We start from the raw sequence: 23,256 nt of genomic DNA on the forward strand, positions 1-23,256 counted from the left end.
ATATTATGAACTTTATTCCCAAGTTGCCTTGTCTTTTTGAGAAGTCATAAGACATGACAAGATAAAGTAGAAGCCTCCAGGGGTATTTATGTCATATGGCATTTTAAATTTCATTGTTTGCTTTTTTCCAGGTTTACTTTTCATTATGGCCCTTCTCACTTAACAAATTTGTTTGAAAAACACACCAGTTACGAAAGGGGGTTGGGTGTGGAAGAAGAAAAGAAGAGGTGGCAGTTTTGACTTTTTTGACTCCATAGAAATCCCTTCTCAATCAGCAATACCATTGGAAGGTGCATTACACGCACAAAAACAACCTTGGAATTGGAAAAATAAATAAACACATATAACTCATCAACAAATTATGAATATTAATTTAATTTAAATATTTTATACTTCATAATATTGTCTAAAAATTAGCTTATCAGTCTTAATATGGATATGTTTTAACAAATTAAAAGTTGATAATTAAAAAATTAAAATTAAAATCAACTCTTCTTATTTCTTAATAATTAATTTTTTAAAAGTCATTTAAGTTATTTCTGCTATACTAATGAACATTTTTCATTAAAGAATATACATTTTCTTACATATTTCAAAATGCTTTTCATCAATTTAATTTTTTTTTTCACACTAATTTTGATATTAAACAATGCCAAAAGAAAGCTCACATTTGCTTTTTTGTGCTGTAATAAAAATGTCACATTCAGCTGGTAAAGCTAATTGCCAATAAATTATGGATAAGACACTTAACTGCTAAGGAGGGAGGATTCAGATTCGAATTAATCAAATCATTAACCTATTAATCACTATTTTTGACTGAAAAAAAAAACTAATGCCCCGGCTTTTCTCTAGTTAGATCTCATATTAGAGAGTATTGTTATGTCCGTGAAGTCCATCACGTGTTTCGTTTTGATAATTTAAATTATTTAATGTGTAAAATTCTTTGAGTATTATATGCTTATAAAAAATTATTTTGATCAGATATCGATAGGTGATCAAATCAATTTTGTATAAAAAACAAATAGACGGTGAAAAAATAAACGGTTTACATAAATATAATCTGATAAGATAGCTATCGATATCTGATTAACGTAATTTGTTTCAGATATATAGTACTCAACAAATTTTACATGATGAACCTTTACAAATACAACAATACCCTCTAATCTAATCACAAATGAGAGAGGACCCCAGCCCCAAGAAACTAAAATCAGTCGATAAAATATTTCTCTCTTTAAATTTGGTTCAAAATTACAATTGTTGCCACGCGGACCGTTCCCTTCTCCCTAATAAGTAGTCCATCTCCCGCTTTCTTTCCCCCTCATCCCTACGCACTCTCTCTCTCATCTCATTTTGCTTTTGTGGTATTAGCTTTAGAGAAAATGGCTATTGTGAGTGTGGTCTGCATTGCCTCCCTTATCTCACTTTTCTCACTAGCCCAAGCTAGACTCCCTGGTGTTTACACCGGCGGCTCATGGGAAACCGCTCACGCCACTTTCTACGGCGGCAGCGACGCCTCCGGCACCATGGGTATGCAATCTCAACTCATTTCAACCCCCCCCCCCCCCCAAAACTCTCTGTAATTTCAACTCATTGTACTCTCATTCAGACATAGTGGTTCAATCCCATTTCCTACAACTGTTTTTTAGAAGCCCTGAAAATGAACTCAAATTTGCCCCCAAAAAACCCACTTGCATACTACATTGTACAGTCTAGCTTTGTAACAAATTGGTTTCAGATTACTCAAATTTGGCCCAAACTCATTTACATACTACATTGTACAGTCAAGCTTCACAGCTCTACAATGGAGCCAAATTAGAGATCTGTTGATAATTTATCACTCTGTTTTTGGTTTTGCTTTCAGGTGGAGCATGTGGGTATGGTAATCTCTACAGCCAAGGCTACGGCGTGAACACGGCGGCTCTAAGCACAGCGCTCTTCAACAACGGCCTGAGCTGCGGTGCTTGCTTTGAACTCAAGTGCGCCAACGACCCCACCTGGTGCCACTCAGGCAGCCCATCGATTCTCGTCACCGCCACAAACTTCTGCCCACCAAATTACGCACTCCCCAACGACGATGGCGGGTGGTGCAACCCTCCTCGGCCCCATTTCGACCTCGCCATGCCAATGTTCCTCAAGATCGCCGAGTACCGCGCCGGCATTGTTCCAGTTGCTTTCCGCCGGTAACTCTCTCTCCTCTCTCTCTTACTCTGTTTTGGTGAGTCTTTGTTTTGACAGTAATACTACTAACGCGGCTTAACGATTGATAACTATTTTTAAAAGGTAGATTATAACTATTTTAAGAGTTAAATTTTAAATTTTTTTTGAAAGTTTGTTAAAAAAAAAGAGAAAAATAATTTGGTTTGAGTTTTCTAAATTAATTTTTTGAAAATTAAGTTTTTTGATTTTCGTATTTTTTTGTTTTTAATAAATATTTTTAAAATTTTAAATATTTTTTTTTATTTTTTTAGATGCATCTTACTTAGATCTATCTAAAAAATAAAAAATTTGTGAAAAAATATTTTAAAAAATTAATAAATACATAAAAATACAAAAAATATACTAAATTGTTGTATTTTTTTTTGTATTTTTAGTATTTAGTGAATTTTTAAAAGGTTTTTCGACATTTTTTTTACTTTTTGGATGCATTTATGTTAAGTGTGTCTAAAAAATAAAAAAATTATTTAAAATATTAAAAAAATTCAGTAAAAATAAAAAAAACACAAAAAATAAGAGAGGAGAATTTTTTAAAAAGTGTTTTTTGAAAAGAATAATGTTTGGGACCTCCTTTTGGGGGTCACCCCTCACCCCCTTTGCCATGTGTCGGGTGATGATTGGAGGAGCAGGAAAAAAAAAAAAAAAAAAATATAACCAATGAAAGAGAGAGGGGGTCAAAGGGGGTGGGAAGAAAAGGGGGAATGAATAATTGTTGTTTTGAAAAATAAAAGCAAGCATGGTGAATGTAATTTAAAAAAATTTAAAAATTAATTTTTAATTTACTTTTTAAAATGGATCTCAGAAATAATTTAAAATTATTTTGTGTTTCAAATTTATTCTATAACTTCACATTAGATAAATTTAATCCCTATCGCTCAAGGACTCATCCAAAAAACATCTGGATAATTTAGGCTGGTTAGCAGACTTTTTCTTGTTTTGGGGCTCGTGGGTCATGCATGCTCTGTGGCTGATGGGTTGTGGGTCAGATTCTCTCTCTGGTTTGGGCTCTTTATTGCTTTTTGACAGATCGTCTTCTTATCTGCTTTATTTCTCAATTGACCAAAAATGCCCATAATGTTTTGCATCACGTGACCTTAGGTTGATTACAAATCTTTGTTCTGTGTGTCGTGTAGCTAATTCGAGTCATTAGCACTGGTTTTTGAAGCTGAGGCCAACCTTGGGTAATTCTAAAAAAAAATTAAAAAGTTATTTAAAAAGTTAACACTATTCATCAAAAGTCAATAATTACGGCTGCACAACTCTCAATTTAAATTTTTTCCTACAAATCAATTTTTACAATTTTTTATTACACATTTTTCAATAAAAAGTCAAAAAATTAACTCAAATATCCATATTTTCAACTTCAATTTTTTAGTTCAAAAAGACAAAAAGTGCACTTTTTAGTCTTTCCAAACTTGGCCTGAATTTGGGACTATTTTAATTATAAAAAGATAAAATAAAATTTTTAATTTAATAAAATAAATTATTATATCTAATCCATACTCATTGCATTATCTCTCACAAAAAATTAAAAATATTAATAAAATTTCTAATATTAACGCTTTGTTCTACGCGCATGTTTACTTTTTCTTTTTTTTTTAAACATAATAATAATAATTATTAATTACGAAACTAATATATTCTGATTGGCAAACAACAAGCCCTAGCTAGGGTCGGGTGGCGGGGACACGGTCTCCAAAACACATTCCACAACACAAAAATGTGAAAAGGCTTTCTAATCCAATCCAACCCTAGCCGTACTTTTTGTCCCACCCTAAATTCACGGCCCGTGTTTCACTCTATCAAAATTCCACATATTTCAATTAATCAAACTGACCTCGACTTTTTACTTTTCAGGGTGCCATGCCGGAAACAAGGAGGAATAAGGTTCACGATCAATGGTTTCCGTTACTTCAACCTGGTGTTGGTCAGCAATGTCGCGGGTGCAGGTGATATAGTGAGGGTGAGCGTGAAGGGGACTCGAACCCAATGGATGAGTATGAGCCGGAATTGGGGACAGAACTGGCAATCCAACGCCGTGTTGGTGGGCCAGTCCCTCTCCTTCCGTGTCACCGCCAGCGACCGCCGCTCCTCCACCTCCTGGAACATTGTTCCTGCCAATTGGCAATTCGGTCAAACCTTCTCCGGCAAGAACTTCAGAGTCTGAATTATTAACAATTCAAGGAAAACAAAAAGCGGGATTTTAAATTTCCCGCTTTAACTGGTTTTCATTTTCACCCTTTTGGCGCCAAATTTTGAGGTTCTTTTGTTTTTTTTTTAATTTATTTATTACTGTAATGTTTAGTTTGTTGGGGATTGTGAAAGTTAAAAATTAGTGAGAGAGTGATAAGATGGGAGGTTTTTAATAGAAAAGAAGAAGGGTGAGTGCTTTTTTTTTTTGATTTGGGAGTGTTGACTGATGAGTGGGGGTGGCGGTGATTGATCATTGTAAGGAGGGGTATAAGTGGAATTGTAGGTGAGGAGAGGAGAGGAGAGGAGAGAGGAGGGTTGAAGCGGTTGCAGAAAAAGGCATGTAGCCCGCAGCTCTGTGAAAGTTGCTAATGTAAGTTATATATATACATTTTTAATATATATATATAATTATATATTATATGATGATATTTGTTTGAGCAGTGCATTGTTTGTGATTTTTTACATGCTGTCCTTCATTTGGAATTTGATTATCAAAGTGTTTAAGACACTTTTTGCTTACAGTTTGTGAGCTAGGAATAGCTTAAATAAATTTAAAAAAATTGATTACTAGAAAGTTGGAGAATGATTTGTTTTAACTTTTATTATCTTATTATTAACTTTCAGTTGAACTACGTGTAAGATTGTTCTTTTGGTTTTTAGGATCGTAAACTAATCCAATTTTAGCTGATTTGTAATACAAAAAAAAGAATTGAATATAATATATAGGATCTGAATTAGAAGAATGTGAAAAGGTGACAATTTACCACACAACCCAAATGAAGAGGTGAACATTTTCATTTTTCCTCCTAGGGGGTAACATAATTCTCCTAACTATTATGTCCAAGTAGGTCACTATCTTAAGATCCAATGCATTTTGTGTATATGTTAACCTAATTTGCACATGGTGGTGGGGTTGGTGAACCATGCCTTTGTTCACATGTCAAAGCTAGTTAGTTGTTTTCCTTTATATATCATCATTTTGTGAGATAAAAGTTCCTTGGATTTCCAATCACCCAAACAGAAGCAAGACAAAAGTTTAGAGCTTTGGATACCCATGCTCAACTATATACCCCCTACAATTTTAGGTTGATTTTCGGCTGGTGGGTTGCTTTGCCCAAATTTCTTTCACATCGTGTGCGTGCTAAGTGTGAGATCCCTAGTGATATAGTGAGAGAGAGATTCTATTTGGCGAAATATAATATCTTTGTTCGTCATTAACATTGAATAAACTAGTTAGAATTTCTGCATTTCATTAAGAGATTAAAAATTTACTATATACAAAACTCTCCACGGCCACAGATTACAAAATCTAATGTATAAAAAAAAATTTAAAGACACCGCTTTGTTTGTACATTATGTAAGAGGGGTAAAAAGAATTCTTTGTTAGAACTTTACATGCAAGGAAGTTATTATTGTTATGAGCAAGGTTACTGTATGGGAAATTTTCCGACCACACTGTCAACTCAGTAATTTAGCTGGAGAACACTGGCAGAATAGATATCACCTGACTAACCTGCAATAGAAATATAAAAATCCCGCGGCGGTTCGTCCACCCGGAGGCACTCCGACGATCAAGTCAGTATATCTCTCAAAGATAATCAATTATTCAACTCACAAGCTTGAGCCTAAAAAGCATACCTTAGACCCATGGGGGTGCCTCTCTTTTATAGCCAACATAAACCTAGTCTCAATAGAAGCTTAACTTTTATGGACTCAGGATTACTGCTAATCTTGGACTCCCCGTAAGATTAGGATAAACTCTCTAAGAGTCTTATCTTAATACAAACTGAAATCTTCTCTCATTCTAGGACTCTTGTCCCTCATTCAGGTTGAGTTCCCTTTTCATTCTAGGACTCTTGTCCCTTATCCACTTATCTTGGATTTCGATATCTTCGGAGATAACCTCGACCTTGTCGAGATCACTTCGGCGTCACGACCAAGACACGTGGCACCTCGGCTGACACGTTGGTGTCACCTTACCACGTGTTGGTACTCAGAAAATATATCCCCACAACTGCCCCCTAGGTTCTATTACCTCGGCATTCTGAGGTGATGGAACCTACACTGTTCGTTCATCTGTGCCCCTTTGTCAGAGATCAAACTCGCCGACCTCAAAGTTCCCTAGACTTTACTATCCAATGGTGTTAAGAATCAAGTTTCATGCTTTCCAAGCTGCTTGAAATCGCACCTCCTAGCTAAGGTTCTGGTTCCATTAATTCGTAAACTCCAAGAGCTTTGCAACTGCTCCACTCACACTCTCTGGTGAGTTCCCGATTTCCAGTCATCTATTTGACTTCGGCGATTTTGATATCGGCGTTCATTTCACTTTGTAGGTTCATAAACTCTTTACTTGCTATTAAGCTTAATCTTTCATAACTCTTCTGAATCTGTTTACTTGCCATCTGTTGCCTTCTATTTTCGTCTGTCTTCAAGTTTTGAATTGTTTGAATGCCTTGCACTGTTCTTGTCATATCCGCTTTCTGTTGCTAGCATCGTGTCTGGGTCATTACTTTCTTGTTCTTCACATACTTACTTAGTGCCTGTGCATTTGGCTTTATTCTTGAACTTTGTCGTCTTCTTGACTATTTTTCTCTTTTTTCATTCAATCATCTGGCCTTTTCTCTTTCTAGCTCTTTTGCTTAAATCCGTCATTGTTCCAAGCTTTCAAGCTTCTGCAACTGTCTTCGTTCCTCTCCTCCGGTGAAGCTTACGTCATTCTGTCATTGTCGTCAAACTTCGGCAATTCTCATTCCAGCTTCCCTCTTTCTGGTAAGCCACTGTTCCTCCTGATTTTATTTCTTGTTGATTTCCAAGAAGCTCTGCTTCATTGTTAATCATCATTGCTGTTTTACCCGTTGTTTCCAAATTATCTTCTTGAATACACACTGTTCATACATCTGTTGATTTCTGTCACTGTTCTTAGCTTGACACACTTGTGCAATCTTTTTGTCTTGATTTCCTGATAGCTTCATCACCATTCTTGATTACAAATTACATTCTTGTTTCTGTTTTCTGTGTCTTTTTCCAGATTCTTGCTTTCAATCCTTGCCTTCAAACTCCGAGGTGCCAATCACTGAGAAGAGCCTTGATCAAACTCTTCGGGAGATCGATGCTGAGCTCGAGGCCGAGAAGGCTGCTGAGAAGTCTTCCCAACTGTCTTCTATATCCTGCCATTGATGCCAAGTAGTTTTGTTTCCTTCTTTTACTCCTTGTACCTTGTACTTTGTCCGTCTTTGTATGCTTTTAATCCAGCCGACATGCCATTTTTGTAGTCTGAATAATTTATTTTTCAATATTCAGGCCGAAGTGCCTTTTTTCTTCTTTAAATGCGTTTCTCTGATTTCTTCTTTGAATGTATGTCTTCTTTTTTCTGCTCTTGTATAATTCTATACTTAGAATAATTTGCATGTCTTTAAAGTACACCTTGACTGTGCAATCTCTTCGGGTAAAATACCTTTGTCACAACTTCTAATCTTGCTCATCTCGGCCTTGTCCTAACACTTGAAAATATTGTAACAAATATTTTCACAAGTGTTGCTTATGACTTGTCACTTTCTCAACATCTTCTATCAAGACTTCAGTTTTCCATATTTCAAGTTTTGACAACTTGGTAGTCTCAGCAAGTACGCAGATATTACTTGAACTTGACTTTAACTTGTAAATTCTTCTAAAAAATTTCAACAAGTATTTAACCATCATCCTTTATCATAACCTCGGCTTAACTTCAGCTTTTAAATTTTTCTCAAAATTTCAACAAGTGTTAAACCATCTTCCTTTATCATAACCTCAGTTTAATTATAACTTGTAAATTCACACAGAATTTCAACAAGCGTTTAAACCAATCTTCTTCCGATACGACCTCGGTTTAACTTCAACTTGTAAATTCACACAGAATTTCAACAAGTGTTAAACATGACCTTGGTTTAACTTCAACTTGTAAATTCACACAGAATTTCAACAAGTGTTAAACATCATCTCGATTTAACTTCAACTTGTAAATTCACACAGAATTTCAACAAGTGTTTAAATATCATATCGGTTTAACTTCAACTTGTAAATTCACACAGAATTTCAACAAGTGTTAAATATCATCTCGGTTTAACTTCAACTTATAAATTCACATAGAATTTCAACAAGTATTAAATATCACATCGGTTTAACTTCAACTTGTAAATTCACACAGAATTTTAACAAGTGTTAAACATCATCTCGGTTTAACTTCAACTTGCAACTTGTAAATTCACACAGAATTTTAACAAGTGTTAAATATCACATCGGTTTAACTTCAACTTGTAAATTCACACCGAATTTTAACAAGTGTTAAATATCATCTCGGTTTAACTTCAACTTATAAATTCACACAGAATTTCAACAAGTGTTAAATATCACATCGGTTTAACTTCAACTTGTAAATTGCTACAAATTTCAACAAGTGAAGGTAAACAATGATCTCGGCTTAACTTCAACTTGTAAATTGCTACAAATTTCAACAAGTGAAGATAAACAATTATCTCGGCTTAACTTCAACTTGTAAATTGCTACAAATTTCAACAAGTGAAGATAAACAATTATCTCGACTTAACTTCAACTTGTAAATTGCTACAAATTTCAACAAGTGTTAAGCATTACTTCGGTTTAACTTCAACTTGTAAATTGCTGCAAATTTCAACAAGCGTTAAGCATTACTTCGGTTTAACTTCAACTTGTAAATTCACACAGAATTTCAACAAGTGTTAAATATCACATCGATTTAACTTCAACTTGTAAATTCACACAGAATTTCAACAAGTGTTAAATATCACATCGGCTTAACTTCAACTTGTAAATTCACACAGAATTTCAACAAGTGTTAAATATCATCTCGATTTAACTTCAACTTATAAATTCACACAGAATTTCAACAAGTGTTAAATATCACATCGATTTAACTTCAACTTGTAAATTGCTACAAATTTCAACAAGTGAAGGTAAACAATGATCTCGGCTTAACTTCAACTTGTAAATTGCTACAAATTTCAACAAGTGAAGGTAAACAATGATCTCGGCTTAACTTCAACTTGTAAATTGCTACAAATTTCAACAAGCGTTAAGCATTACTTCAGTTTAACTTCAACTTGTAAATTGTTACAAATTTCAACAAGTGAAGATAAACAATTATCTCGGCTTAACTTCAACTTGTAAATTACTACAAATTTCAACAAGTGAAGATAAACAATTATCTCTGCTTAACTTTAACTTGTAAATTGTTACAAATTTCAACAAGCGTTAAGCATTACTTCGGTTTAACTTCAACTTGTAAATTGCTACAAATTTCAACAAGCGTTAAATATTATTTCGGTTTAACTTCAACTTGTAAATTGCTACAAATTTCAACAAGTGAAGATAAACAATTATCTCGGCTTAACTTCAACTTGTAAATTGCTACAAATTCAACAAGCATTAAACGCATTCTTCTTCTCTCTGCCCCCCAGTGTGAACTTAAAATCCACTTGGATTCTCATCATACATGTAGCTTCGACCTTGTCGCCGAGGTTTAATTCAAGCCGAGGTTGTCGGCATTGGTTTCTCTATTAATCTTACTTGGCTCCAACCTGAGCTTGATTTTTCGGCCTCGCATCGGCGAGCCGTTTCTCTTTTCTTGTTCCGACGCCTTTGTTCCCGGCATGTCCTCCTCGGCCCTACTATACTTCTCAATTCTGGCAAACTTTAGTCTGATCTTGTGTGTTTCCTTTTTATCTTCTGGGATCTGAGATCTGCTCATTGTGCTCTTCTATTCTCGAACTCAGGTCCCGAGATCTTATCTTCTGGAATCTTGGATCTGCTCACTCAGGTTGAGCTCTTATTTTCTCGGACATACTCATCTAGGCCGAGATTATATCTTCTGGGATCTGGGATCTGGGATTTGCTCACTCAGGTTGAGCTCTTCTATACTTGAATGTTATCTCCTTGGGAGCGCTCATGCCCTCCTGTCTTTGCATCCCTTCTGGAAGGGTCTTCGTTCCCCCGCAGGTATCTATCCTTCCATACTTGGAGGTCATCTTCGTTGTAGTATCCGCTTCGATCTATTGTCTTTGGTGCGTTACTTTCCTGGCCGGCGTCTTTCACTCCGTGACTCTGGTCACGAGTTTCTGTGTTGCGGTCGTCCTTCAACGTCGAGATCAATAGGTCTCCCACTCCCAGCAGGAGCATTGTCTCTAATCTGATCTTTCTGTTCGTCATTGGCCATCTATTCTTCTTTCTTTCCCACAGACGGCGCCAAATTGTATGGGAAATTTTCCGACCACACTGCCAACTCAATAATTCAGCTGGAGAGCACTGGCAGAATAGATGACACCTGACTGACCTGCAACAGAAATATAAGAATCCCGCGGTGGTTCGTCCACCTGGGGGCACTCCGACGATCAAGTCAGTATATCTCTCAAAGATAATCAATTATTCAACTCACCAGCTTGAGCCTAAAAAGCATACCTTAGATCCATGGAGGTGCCTCTCTTTTATAGCCAACATAAACCTAGTCCCAATAGAAGCCTAACTTCTATGGACTCAGGATTACTGCTAATCTTGGACTCCTAGTAAGATTAGGATAAACTCTCTAAAAGTCTTATCTTAATACAAACTGAAGTCTTCTCTCATTCTAGGACTCTTGTCCCTCATCCAGGTTGAGTTCCCTTTTCATTCTAGGACTCTTGTCCCTTATCTATTTATCTTGGATTCCGATATCTTCGGAGATAACCTCGGCCTTGTCGAGATCACCTCGGCGTCACGACCAGGACACGTGGCACCTCGGCTGACACGTTGGTGTCACCTTACCACGTGTTGGTACTCAGAAAATATATCCCCACAGTTACACATTTTTTTTCTTTATCATGATGTGGTGCGTCCATAGTTATCGATGCAGTAGAACTTGTTTGGAACTTAGTAATTAATATCTATCTCGTATAAATATGCCATATCAAGTGATGAATAGAAAGTAGAAAGACAAAAAAAAAAAAAAAAGTGGCAACATTATTTTGTACTAGAGGGTCACTAAATCTGTGGTAGGGCTTGTGTTATATTTTCCAACTAGCTGCTTACTGTTTCGTTCAAAATTACAAACCTTGCACTCCTTTGCAACATAGTTCCCTATCAGAGTCCAAAAGAAAAATGACCACGACCATGCACATACCACGTGGGGTCTTTTTGGAGGAGATTTTGAAAATTCCACTCTAATTTTGCCATAAGCAATGGCAGAAGCTTCTAATTATACATAATAAATTTATTTTGAAACCATCACATTCGCATGTAATGTAAGTCTTATACCTTGTGGAGGTACACTAATTCATTCATCACATGCATTGTAAATATTGTACATCCACCGCGTACATTGTAAAATTTGTACCTTATGACAGATTGACGATGGAGTTCTCTCTATCATGTTTTTGCTTTTTTTTTTTTTTTTTGAATCTTTTGTTTGTGGGATGTTCTTCATTTCAAGTTTTTGTCCTTGGAAATATGTGCTATTTTGTACATTACCTCTTTTTGTATACAAATATTATAGGGTTGGCTACAAGTTCTGTTTCAGAACATTAGGCTTTCATGAACTGGCCCTCAGTGGGCCTCGGCCTGATCATCATTTGGAGAGGGAGGCCAATTGTTTGTGCAGACTAGTTGGCCCTAAAGATAGCATTGGGTTCCCAAGTGGGCAGTGGCTTAGGGCACAGCCTTGGGGACCCTTTGTATATTCTACATTTCATTCATCTTTGGCTTTCCATTTCAAGCCTATTGACTTGCTCTAGCTTTAACATATATGATATGATATTTCATCAAATCACAAAGATAAAAACTTAAGCTTCTCTTTTATATGCTTGTCAACAATCCATTATCAATCCAGAAAAACAAAAGGACATGTACTGCAATCTAGCAATATTTAATGTACTCCAACTATCTAACAGCTTGTGGAAATTAGTAAAGGAACAAAGTTTTAATAGTTCTTCCAATATTCCTATCTGATCCAGTATGAATCAAAAAACTTACATGTTTCAGCTCATCCAGGTATTCCTCTGTCCCAAAAATGTACGACTGGACTTCCTGAAAGAAAATGGGTATTATATACAGATTAGCAGGACAATTTATACTCTGTACATTCAACACACCAATATTCAGGGACAGATGCATTATATATAGATTTAGATATGTTTCTATGTCTTAGGTTGCACTATATATATTCTATGTTTATGAATGTTCAGTACCACAATTCTTAATCCACTAAAATTTTTATACAACTAACCATAACGATAATGTTGTTTAGTTTCAACACTAGCTCATACTTGGTTTCAACATTTTATAGGATTCTATAGTTACAGAAAAATTAAAATGTTTATCATTTCCGGTGTCCAAATCAAGTTGTGTGTTTATCATTTGAATTATTGCAAGTAAAACGCATTAAAAGATATAAATCATACGAACAAACTTGATTCATCCATTAAATATAATAACGGAGATTTATACAAATAAGAAGAAACAAGTTTTTCATGGAAAAGTTATCTACAACATTAGAAAGTGCCGATCTTATATGATGCAGATGCAAAAGGTTAGTTCGATAATGGACCTTTTAGTTTCTCTTTCGCTTCTGCGCTTTCCACTTCTTGACTATATGCAATACCCCTTCTCCCAGTGTTGCTTTCCTTCCTTCCTTGTAATTCCACAGTTCTGATATTATGTACCTACCACTGGGGTTGTACTCATTCATCTCCATCAAAGCAATTGTCACAGCCAAGAAGACTTCATCACCAAACTGAGTCTTTAGATCTTTCAGTTTTTCATCATCTTCATCAATGATTTCCTGCGCGGCCACATTCAAATAAAACCATCTATAAGGTGAATGATAGGACAAAAGGGAAGGACAAGGGAAAAAGCAAAATTTTATGTACCTACTAAAAGAGATCATTACACATGTTTAGAGAAATTATCACATGAATTCTTAAATTTAAAGTTTAGAAAGGAAAAAATTGTCAAGCAATGATGGCATTCTACTGAAATACATGGGTCTGATAGAAAGAATTAATAAAAAATGGTCTAGAAATGCATACCACTTCCTTGTTGCTTTGTCTGACAATCTTAAAAGGATGCCAGCTAGGATCCCTAAGGTACTCCTCCCATAATGAACATAGCTCCATAGCTTTGTCATCAGCTTCTTCATTACCGTACTTTCTCTTGGCCGCAATGTGGAATGGCCTACTGTCAAGCTCTCCCATCCGCTTAATGCCAATAAAAGCCCGGGAATGTTGTTCCTTCAAGCCCTTTAAGGCAATAAAATAGGTTTCTTACCAAGTCGTAAAGAAATTACCACATCATGATAGTAGTTTCAAGAGGCAAGCTTAAGGTCTAATTGCCTTTTCTCATTTTCAGTTTGTGGCAACCTAAAAATCTAGTTTGTTCACTTCATTTTCAGTTTTCTGGAAAATTGATACTCAATCTCCGCATGTTGAGTTTATTATTTACGCTATAGGAAGAGCATTTGTTGCTGGTTGTGTAATTTCGTCCATTGAGGATAATAAAGAGAATACTCTCCACAGTGGTGTTACACAATCAAGCTCTCATTAATCAGTTTTCTGGCATTCTTCAGTGCTCCATGATACTCAGAGGTGGTAGCAAATTTGTATTTGGGACTGAACTAACAACAGTAGGTATTCAGGATCACAAGTTAACTTCAATGCCATCTTTCGTAGAAGGTGTGCATGTAGTACTCGGCTTTCTCACATGCCCAAATATTAAGACAGGAAGATGACTGAATTCTTGAGGTGCCCAACTTTTCTCTGGTCACACCTTCTTCAAAGGAATGAACATATTTTTTTCATCATTTAAATCTATTATTATTATTATTTAATTTATTTACTACTTTTATAGTACGTAAGTTTCTATTAACACAGCATGAAATGCATGTTATTTGAATCACGTAACAGAGCAAAAAAAAAGTATCCTAGATAACTTCAAATAAGCAACAGATTTGTTGTTTGTTTTCTATTTGTCAGTTCTCAAGTAGTCCCATTAGGTACCCATCCTACATCACCCACGTTTACAATCAGAGACATCCCTACTCCTTTTCATGTTGCATTTTTTGCGTTTTGAAGTGAGCATAATATGTACTTTGATGTAAGATGCATGGCCAACTGAGGCTTATCCTAGAGAATTTTTTGACTCTTTATCATTTATAAAAAAATATTTATCAGATCAGCAACGACATTGTACGATTAATGCACAGAGCCTTACGAGTTTAGCATTCAAAACTACTTCAAGGGGTTTCCGGGCTTTAAACATTTTAGACTAGATAAGAACCACGAAAAAAAGAGAGTAAATTACTAACATTAATTAACTCCTTGCGAGCATCTTGCAACTCATCGTTGCTTTTTCTTTCCTGAATAATGAGAGCTTGATTTAGGGATAGCAGGTCTTCAAGATCCTGTATCTTCTCTTTTAAGTTTTGCTGAATTTCATCCCTCTTGTTCATAAGCTCCACATCCCCGTCATCATCCATGTGTTTCATGACTTGTAGTGCCCCACTCATACCCTCAACTTCCAACTCCAATGCTTGCTTGGCATCAAGTTTCTTTTGTAGTTCAATAATCTTTCTACGAAGCTTTTCTTTTTCTCTCTGCAATGAAAAAGCATAATAACTAATGAAATCATAAAAACTTTCAGAAATCAGCCATATAATTGTCATTTTAGTGATTTAAGTAAAAATAGAAAACAGGACACATTACCTGTTGATCTTCTGCCAACCGTAAAATATTTTCATCTGCTTTCTTTTGCTCCAAGGTTGCTCTCTCATTCTGAAAACAAGACAAATTTATTACAGTCGTTGACAAATAATTCAAATGTCTGTTATCCAACTAACTTCAGCACCAGCCAATACATTAACAAAAGCTGATGTTAACCCTCTAATCATAATAATAAATCACACTATATTCCACAAAATTCAGCCAGAATCAATCACAAGAAAGGAAAATACACTACCATTTCCTTCTCAGAGTAGAGCTACTTTTTCTCATTTTCATTTCGGGCCTCTCGTTTCTCCAATTCTTTCTCACGCTGCTCGAGCTCTTTGCTCTGAGCTGCTAACTGCATTGTAATCTTTTCATGCTCCTTGAAAATCCTTTCAAATTGACCGCGAGCATTCTGCTGCATCTTCCTAATTTCTATTTGACATAAAGTTTTAAACATAAAATACAGAAATCCATTGTTAACGTGATATTTGATAGAAAAAATCAACAACTAATTAATTATGGCGAACCAGTGCCATGGTTAGGCTAGGTCCTGGCTAATACCTTCATTATAAGCTTTGTGCATCTCATCTTTTTGAGTCATCAAAACGGTCAGTGACATCGAAGTTTCATTGTATTTACACTCAATCTCCTTGAGGCGTGTATTTTTCACCTCAATAACATTAGTCAGATTTGTCAAAAGTGTTGTAGTTTTTCGCTTATCTTCTGCTTCAATGTCAGAAATAGTTTTCAAGTCTCCACTCTTTCGCAGATGCTCACCAACGATACTGTCTGTGTGGAAGTCATCATCCCGGGCAACCCATCCATACATCTCCTCTCCAAGGTACTTTGCATTATAGTAATCCTTCTTGCCCCTATGATTTGTCTCAAAAGTCTTCTCAAACAACATGGCATTATTAAATCCAGGCCAATCTTTGTTAAATTCCACCAGTGCAAACCCAGAATGGCCCCTATATGTCCACAAAGGATGAACCCTCACTGGGTTAAACCCTTGTCTAGCCAAATCATTCCTAAGTTTCGACCCGCTTTCCCCAATGCAACGCCCATCCTTTTTCTCAACAGGGAGGTTTCCTACAATTCCCACCCAAGGCCAAACAAATAGCTCATTTGCGTCATTGAGCTTATGAGGCTCAGTAGCCTCCACTGTGGATTTTGACAATGACCTATTTGCATTCACATTAACATACAATTCCATGTACTTCACTAGGCCTGAATGCTTCCCTTTCTCCTTTAGACTCCTGCTCTGTGAACGCTTCCCAACACCATGTTGAAGGAGCTCCTCGTATTGATAATCCTGTTTTTTCCTCCCAGGGCAGTATGGGCATCTAAATGTTTCATCTGATTCTTTCACCTTTACACTACCATTCCTTAAGTTCTCGAAACATTCTTCAGCGTATTCATCCAACTCTGAATCACTTATATCTGTGTCTTCGTCTGATGAGTGTGACATTTCTTCAGAAAGCCTACACTCATGCTGTGTTTGGTTGGAGGATTTGAGGAGTGATTTGGAAAGAAAAAGGAAAAAGTTAGATGAAAGGTAGATATTTCACCTAATTTCGCACACTTTTTCTTTTTCTTTCCAAATCCCTCCTCAAATCTCTCAACCAAACGCAGCATTAAACAAAAACACCAAATGTCAAAATATATGCAATCTAGTTTGCTGAGGAAAATAAAAAACAAGAGTAATTAAAACGAAAAGAAATGGAATGAAACAGTTGATTAATACTTCAAATCATAATGCTTATAGTTCCTTGGATCAGAACACTGAAAAACTCATTCCAGTGAAGCAATATCGTCACGTCTCATTTGAGAAGATATCTAAATTTTCTTCGGTAAAAAATATCAGTTATAATTGAAGAATTATGCTCTTTCCTTCGCATTTTCTTGGCATCCAAACAGAGCATATACATATAACCTATAGGGGTGTATAGGGGTGTTACTACTACGCAATCAAATACGATCGAACTGAGGCCCGGGGTAAGTTATATAAAAAAGCCAAAAGCAAGGTCAATCTTCTTGCAGTCCTCGTTTGGTTTCCAAGAAAATAGAAAGGAAAGGAACGGAAAGTAAAGGAAAAACGATTTCAAATTGTTAAGACTTGGGTTCCCAGGTCTTCGTGAAGTAGCGAAAAACTCACCAGACAAGTCGGATATATTTGGTCTGAGAGTAGTGAAAGAAAGCAAGGAATTGTTAGAGAAGCTTAAACGGAACGGAGCACAAAATCAAAATCAGTGACCATTAACGCTTCAGATTCACACATATGTGTATACACATAAGAGAGACAAAATGGAAAGGCTCTAGCCTAGAGAGAGAGAGAGAGAGACGAAGTAGACAGAGAAACAGAGTTCTGCATCTGCATCAGTCGGAGCAATACCACGCTGTCCTTTCGATTTATACATTTTGGACAAATTACAAATACCCCTAAAATTTATTTAAAATGTGAGCCCCTATATTCTAGAAATTACATTTTAATTAACAAATTAGCCTCTTTTATTGCCAAGTCAATTAATAATTTTTAATTTTAGATAACGATTAATGTAATTTTATATTATATAGAAAAGGGAGACTTATTTATAAGTCTTTTTTCAGACACTTATGATAGGCTAAGTTCTGTATAATTTCTTATAGAGTCTCAAGTCCTATTTATATAGGAATGTATTCCACAAGATCTTACAAAAACGTAACGTAATGTGACACCTATATAAACGTAACGTAACGTGACACTTATATAAACGTAACGTAGCGTGACACTTATATAAACGTAACGTAACGTGACATGTTACGTTTCGCAAACTTAATGAGTTTTTATTTTTTTAAATTGAATGTGAAAATGTTGATGGTTTATGTTGGTGTCACGTTACGTTTCATATAAATATGATCTATGGTAATATTCAATTTCCTATATAGGAAATTGAATTTTGCTATAGATTATGGGTGTCACGTTACGTTACGTTTATGTAGATATGATCTATGGCAACATTCAATTTTTATAGAAAATTGAATGTTGCCATAGATCATAGGTGTCACGTTACGTTTATGTAGGTGTCACGTTACGTTACGTTTATATAGATATGATCTATGGTAACATGCAATTTAACATGTAATTTCCTAAATTGCATGTTACCATAGATTATAGGTGTCACGTTACGTTACGTTTATATAGATATGATCTATGGTAAAATTTAATTTCCTATATATAGTTTTACTATTATTTATGATATTAACAACTAATATTGAGAGTAAACGTGTCAACAAACTTCCCACGAGACTTATGGAAACATAAGTTTTTTAGTAGGACCATATGTAACATAAATTTCCCTAATAGGACTTATAAATATTTTTCCCTATAGAAAAATAGTTAGAATTTTTTTTAATTAATTCTGTTTAGAAAAATGATATATAAGTTTATTTTTTAAACTCATTTTTTAGATCCAATAATGTGTGAGTGAGATAATTAGTTGATAATTAAAAATGATATAATAGTGAAAAATAATACATGAGAGATTGGTTGATTAATCATTAGGTTTAAAATTTTAGTCTAATTTTTTTAGTTTGAATAATATTACACAACTGTTAAATAAAAAATTTAAATAAAAAAAATTATAATTTTTTCAATTATAAGAGAGAAAGGCCCCATTTGGTAATATTGTGGGAAATTGATTATAGATTATAACTTAACAAATTATAACTTATAGTTGTGAACATAAGCTGTTAACCTGTTTAGTGCAACTATGAGATTATAGATTTAAGCAGCAGAATAGTGTTTGGTTGATAAGCTGTAAAATAGTTTTTTAATGTATAATTGTTCGTTTTGCCCTTATATGATATAAAAATGATAATTTTGTCATTTTTTTTTCAGTTTTAATTTAAAAAAATTATTTCATTAATAAAAGTTAATGTAATTAGTATTAATTAGTATCAATTAATATAAAAATTGATGTATTTGATAAAAATGTAATGGAATTATTATTGTAACAATTTTTTTTCATTATAAATTAAGAATAATGCTATATGCATCAATTAGTGTACTAACCAGTGTACCAATTGATGATGTGGCATAATTTAAGAGATTTTTGAGATTTGTAATGTGATTAATGAATGCGGTCAATAATAATGTCATAATTAGTATTGGTACACTAGTTAGTATACTAATTAGTGTATGTAGCATCACTAATAAATTAATTAGTAGCAATTAATTGCTTAATTAGTATCAATTAAGACTAAAACTATTAATTAGTACCAATTAATATTAGAATAATGCAATATGTATTAATTAATGTACACACTAGTGTACTAAAATATGATGTGGCATCATTTATATAATTTTGGGTATTTATAATTTGTATAACAAATGTGATCAATAATAATATCATAACACTAGTTATATTAATTGGTACATGTAGCACTACCGTTAATATTAATAATCGACAATTGTTATTAATAAGTATTAATTAATTCATTACAAAAATATACAATATTTATTTATTAATAATTAATATCAATTAATATTGATACCAATATAAAAATTATTGATTTTTTTCTTTTTCTTCATTTTTTTTTCTTCTGTTTTTTCTTTTTCTTCATTTTGTTTAATTTATTAATTCATTACATATTATTTTATTAATTAATATAATCATTTTTTTTTGTCATTAAGCAATCAAAAAAAATTTCATTACAAAACCCTAGCCATACGTCACCAGTTTGAAACAGAGTTCTGGTGACCCTAGCCGTTGATCTAAAACATCGTTCATATGACGGCGTTGATGTATGAGCCGTCTGTTGGGTTGGGTTTCCATCCTATGTGGAGGAAGGCCCAAAACATTTAGTAAGCCCATGTGAATTCCAAAGCCCACATGGAGAGGTTATGTTTTTTGAAAAGATCTGACTCATAAGTTTAGGGTTACAAACATTTTCTTTGTACACAAAAAGAGGCATAGAAGCTGCCACCAAAACAGAGAGAAGAGGAGAAATTCTGTCCAGTAGTGATCAAGCTATCCGATCAACAAGAATCTGTGGTCCGATTGAGCTGAAATTTGGTAGGCGAGTTCACAACTCAAGACTCTAAATTTTGGACGGTGGAGATCAGATTTGGAGTTTTCTATTGCTGGTTTTTGGCCCGTGAACAGTACCGTTTTTGGTGAGATTTTTCCTAAACTTTGTAGTTTGATCTTTGGTTACCAAGGAAGCTTATTTGTAAGTTGTTCTTGATTGTTTGCCTCTAGTTCTATCTAGAGAGAACTCTTGTATACCCATTTTTTGCTTATAGTGGAGATATTTGGTGGACTACGGTCCCGTGGTTTTTCCTTTCCACATCGGGAAGGTTTTCCACGTTAAAAATTTGCTGTCGTCTTGTTGTGTGATTGTTGGATCATCACTTTCAGATTATTTTTAGAATATATTGTGCTCTATTAAATTACTTCCTAATAGTTTCACACAAAGAGGGAGAATAAACTACTTCCGCTATTTTTGTGCCGGATTCGGATATTTTGAATTGGTTTTTGTTTTGTTTTCTCCCAACATAGTGGTATCAGAGCTTGGTTCATATTTTTGTGCATCTTGTGTTGAATAATGGAAGCAAATTTGAGTAGAATGGTTACCTTGAATGGTTCAAATTATCACACATGGAAAGGAAAAATGGAAGACCTACTTTATGTGAAACAATTTCATCTACTGGTGTTTGCTACTGAAAAACCAGAAAATAAATCTGATGAAGAATGGACATTACTACATCGACAAGTGTGTGGGTACATTAGGCAATGGGTGGATGATAATGTTTTGAATCATATTAGTGGAGAGACACATGCCCGTACACTTTGGAACAAACTTGAACAATTGTATGCTCGGAAGACTGGAAACAATAAAATGTTTCTAATAAAGCAATTGATGACCTTGAGATACCAAGATGGAACCCCATTGACAGATCACTTGAACACTTTTCAAGGAGTAATTAATCAGTTGGCTGGAATGGGTATCAAGTTCGACGATGAGGTACATGGGTTGTGCTTGCTTGGTACATTGTCGGACTCTTAGGAGACATTTAGAATGTCATTATCTAACTCGGCTCCAGATGGTGTAATCAATATGGATCTGGCTAAGAGCAGTATTTTAAATGAAGAGATGAGGAGGAAATCACAGGGATCTTCTTCACAGTCAGAGGTTTTGGTTACAGAAAGGAGGGGGAAAAGTAAGAGCAGAGGTCCGAAGAACAGAGATAGAGGTAGAAGCAAGTCCAACAAGTTTGCTAATGCTGAGTGTTATCATTGTGGCATTAAAGGGCACATCAAGAAACAGTGCAGAAAATTGAAGAGAGAGAACAAGGAGAAAGGGATTGAGCATGATGGAAAGGATAATGATCAAGTTGCCACCGCTACTTCCGAAGACTTTCTCATTGTTTATGATGAAGATGTTATTAACATAGCATGCCATGAGACCAACTGGGTGATTGATAGTGGTGCCTCTATTCATGCTACATCTCGAAAATATTTCTTCACATCCTACATACCTGGTGACTCTGGTTCAGTAAAGATGGGTAATGATGGCTTGGCCAAAATTATTGGTGTTGGAGACGTGCACTTGGAGACGAATAATGGCACGAGGTTGGTTCTTAGAGATGTAAAGTATATTCCTGATATCCGTATGAATTTGATTTCTGTAGGCAAACTTGATGATGAAGGGTATAGCAACACTTTCAGTAATGGTCAGTGGAAGCTCACTAGGGTGGCTATCATTGTGGCTCGAGGCAAGAAGCATTCTACTTTGTACGTAATGCAAGCAAGGCTCCCCAAAGAAGCTATTAATGCAATGGATGATGAGTCTACAGTGGAATTGTGGCATAAAAGACTTGCTCACATGAGTGAGAAAGGCCTGGCAACATTGGCTAAAAAGAATCTTCTGTCTGGAATGAAGAATGCACTTTTGAAAATGTGTGCTCACTGTTTGGCAGGAAAGCAAAATAGAGTTTCCTTCAAGAGTTCCCCTCTTTCAAGAAAGCCAAATATACTTGATTTGGTATATTCAGATGTCTGTGGTCCTATGAAGACAAAAACACTTGGTGGCTCCCGTTACTTTGTGACCTTCATAGATGATTATTCAAGAAAGTTGTGGGTCTACACTTTAAAAAGCAAAGATCAAGTGTTGGAGACTTTTAAACAGTTCCAAGCCTTAGTTGAGAGACAGACTGGGAAGAAGCTCAGGTGCATCAGAACAGATAATGGGGGAGAGTATTGTGGTCCTTTTGATGATTATTGCAGACAATAGGGTATTCGACATCAAAAGACACCCCCGAAGACTCCTCAGTTGAATGGTTTAGCTGAAAGGATGAACAGGACACTAGTTGAAAGAGTTAGATGCTTACTTTCACAGGCACGGTTGCCGAGATCCTTTTGGGGTGAGGCTTTGAGTACAGTTGTACATGTTCTTAATCTCACACCATGTGTTCTTCTTCAGTTCGATGTACCAGACAGAGTTTGAACTGGCAAGGATGTTTCCTATGATCACCTGCGTGTCTTTGGATGTAAAGCATTTGTTCATATTCCCAAAGATGAGAGGTCTAAGCTTGATATGAAGACCCGACAGTGCATTTTTCTAGGCTATGGCCTAGATGAGTTTGGCTATAGGTTATATGATCTAGTTGACAAGAAACTAGTGAGAAGCCGAGATGTTGTATTTATTGAAGATCAAACTATACAAGATATTGAAAAAGCAGATAACACAATGTCCTGGCATAGTGATGGTTTAGTTGACTTGGATCCTGTTCCTCTGACAGATTTGCCTGTACAGGTTGAACATGATATTCAGAATGACCAACAAGGTCTAGGTGATGCTGATGACCCCTTACAGATCGAGACAGGTGATGAGACTCTTGAGCAGTTGGCAACACCAGAGATACGACCAGATGTTCCAACCAGGAGGTCAGCTAGAGACCGACATCCTTCCACTTGGTATTCTGCAGATGACTATGTGTTAATGACTGATGGGGGAGAGCCCAAGGGTTATGCAGAAGCCATGGAAGATGATCATAAGCTGGAATGGGCTGATGCGATGCAAGATGAGATGCAATCATTGTATGACAATCACACTTTTGAGT

At 35.4% G+C, this 23,256-nt stretch overlaps 2 protein-coding genes across 2 annotated transcripts; one reads left to right on the top strand and one right to left on the bottom strand.

Moving 5' to 3' along the window:
- Positions 1–1,173: 1,173 nt before the first annotated feature.
- LOC114278417 (expansin-A6) lies at positions 1,174–4,850 on the top strand. Its single transcript, XM_028220463.2, has 3 exons — positions 1,174–1,530; positions 1,865–2,183; positions 4,075–4,850. The coding sequence occupies exons 1-3, from the start codon at positions 1,383–1,385 to the stop codon at positions 4,382–4,384; spliced, it is 777 nt and encodes a 258-aa protein (XP_028076264.1). The 5' UTR covers positions 1,174–1,382; the 3' UTR covers positions 4,385–4,850.
- Positions 4,851–12,231: 7,381 nt separating this feature from the next.
- On the bottom strand, positions 12,232–17,440 carry LOC114278369 (protein INVOLVED IN DE NOVO 2). The gene is given in 8 exon segments (XM_028220379.2): positions 12,232–12,477; positions 12,998–13,231; positions 13,479–13,688; positions 14,753–15,040; positions 15,150–15,218; positions 15,403–15,584; positions 15,714–16,633; positions 17,308–17,440. Coding segments are annotated over 6 exon segments (1,887 nt in total). The 5' UTR covers positions 16,621–16,633; positions 17,308–17,440; the 3' UTR covers positions 12,232–12,477; positions 12,998–13,000.
- Between the last annotated feature and the right edge of the window lie 5,816 nt (positions 17,441–23,256).

The sequence above is a fragment of the Camellia sinensis genome, chromosome 14, assembly GCF_055761805.1.
Source record: "Camellia sinensis isolate YWXY chromosome 14, ASM5576180v1, whole genome shotgun sequence".
Taxonomy (NCBI): domain Eukaryota; kingdom Viridiplantae; phylum Streptophyta; class Magnoliopsida; order Ericales; family Theaceae; genus Camellia; species Camellia sinensis.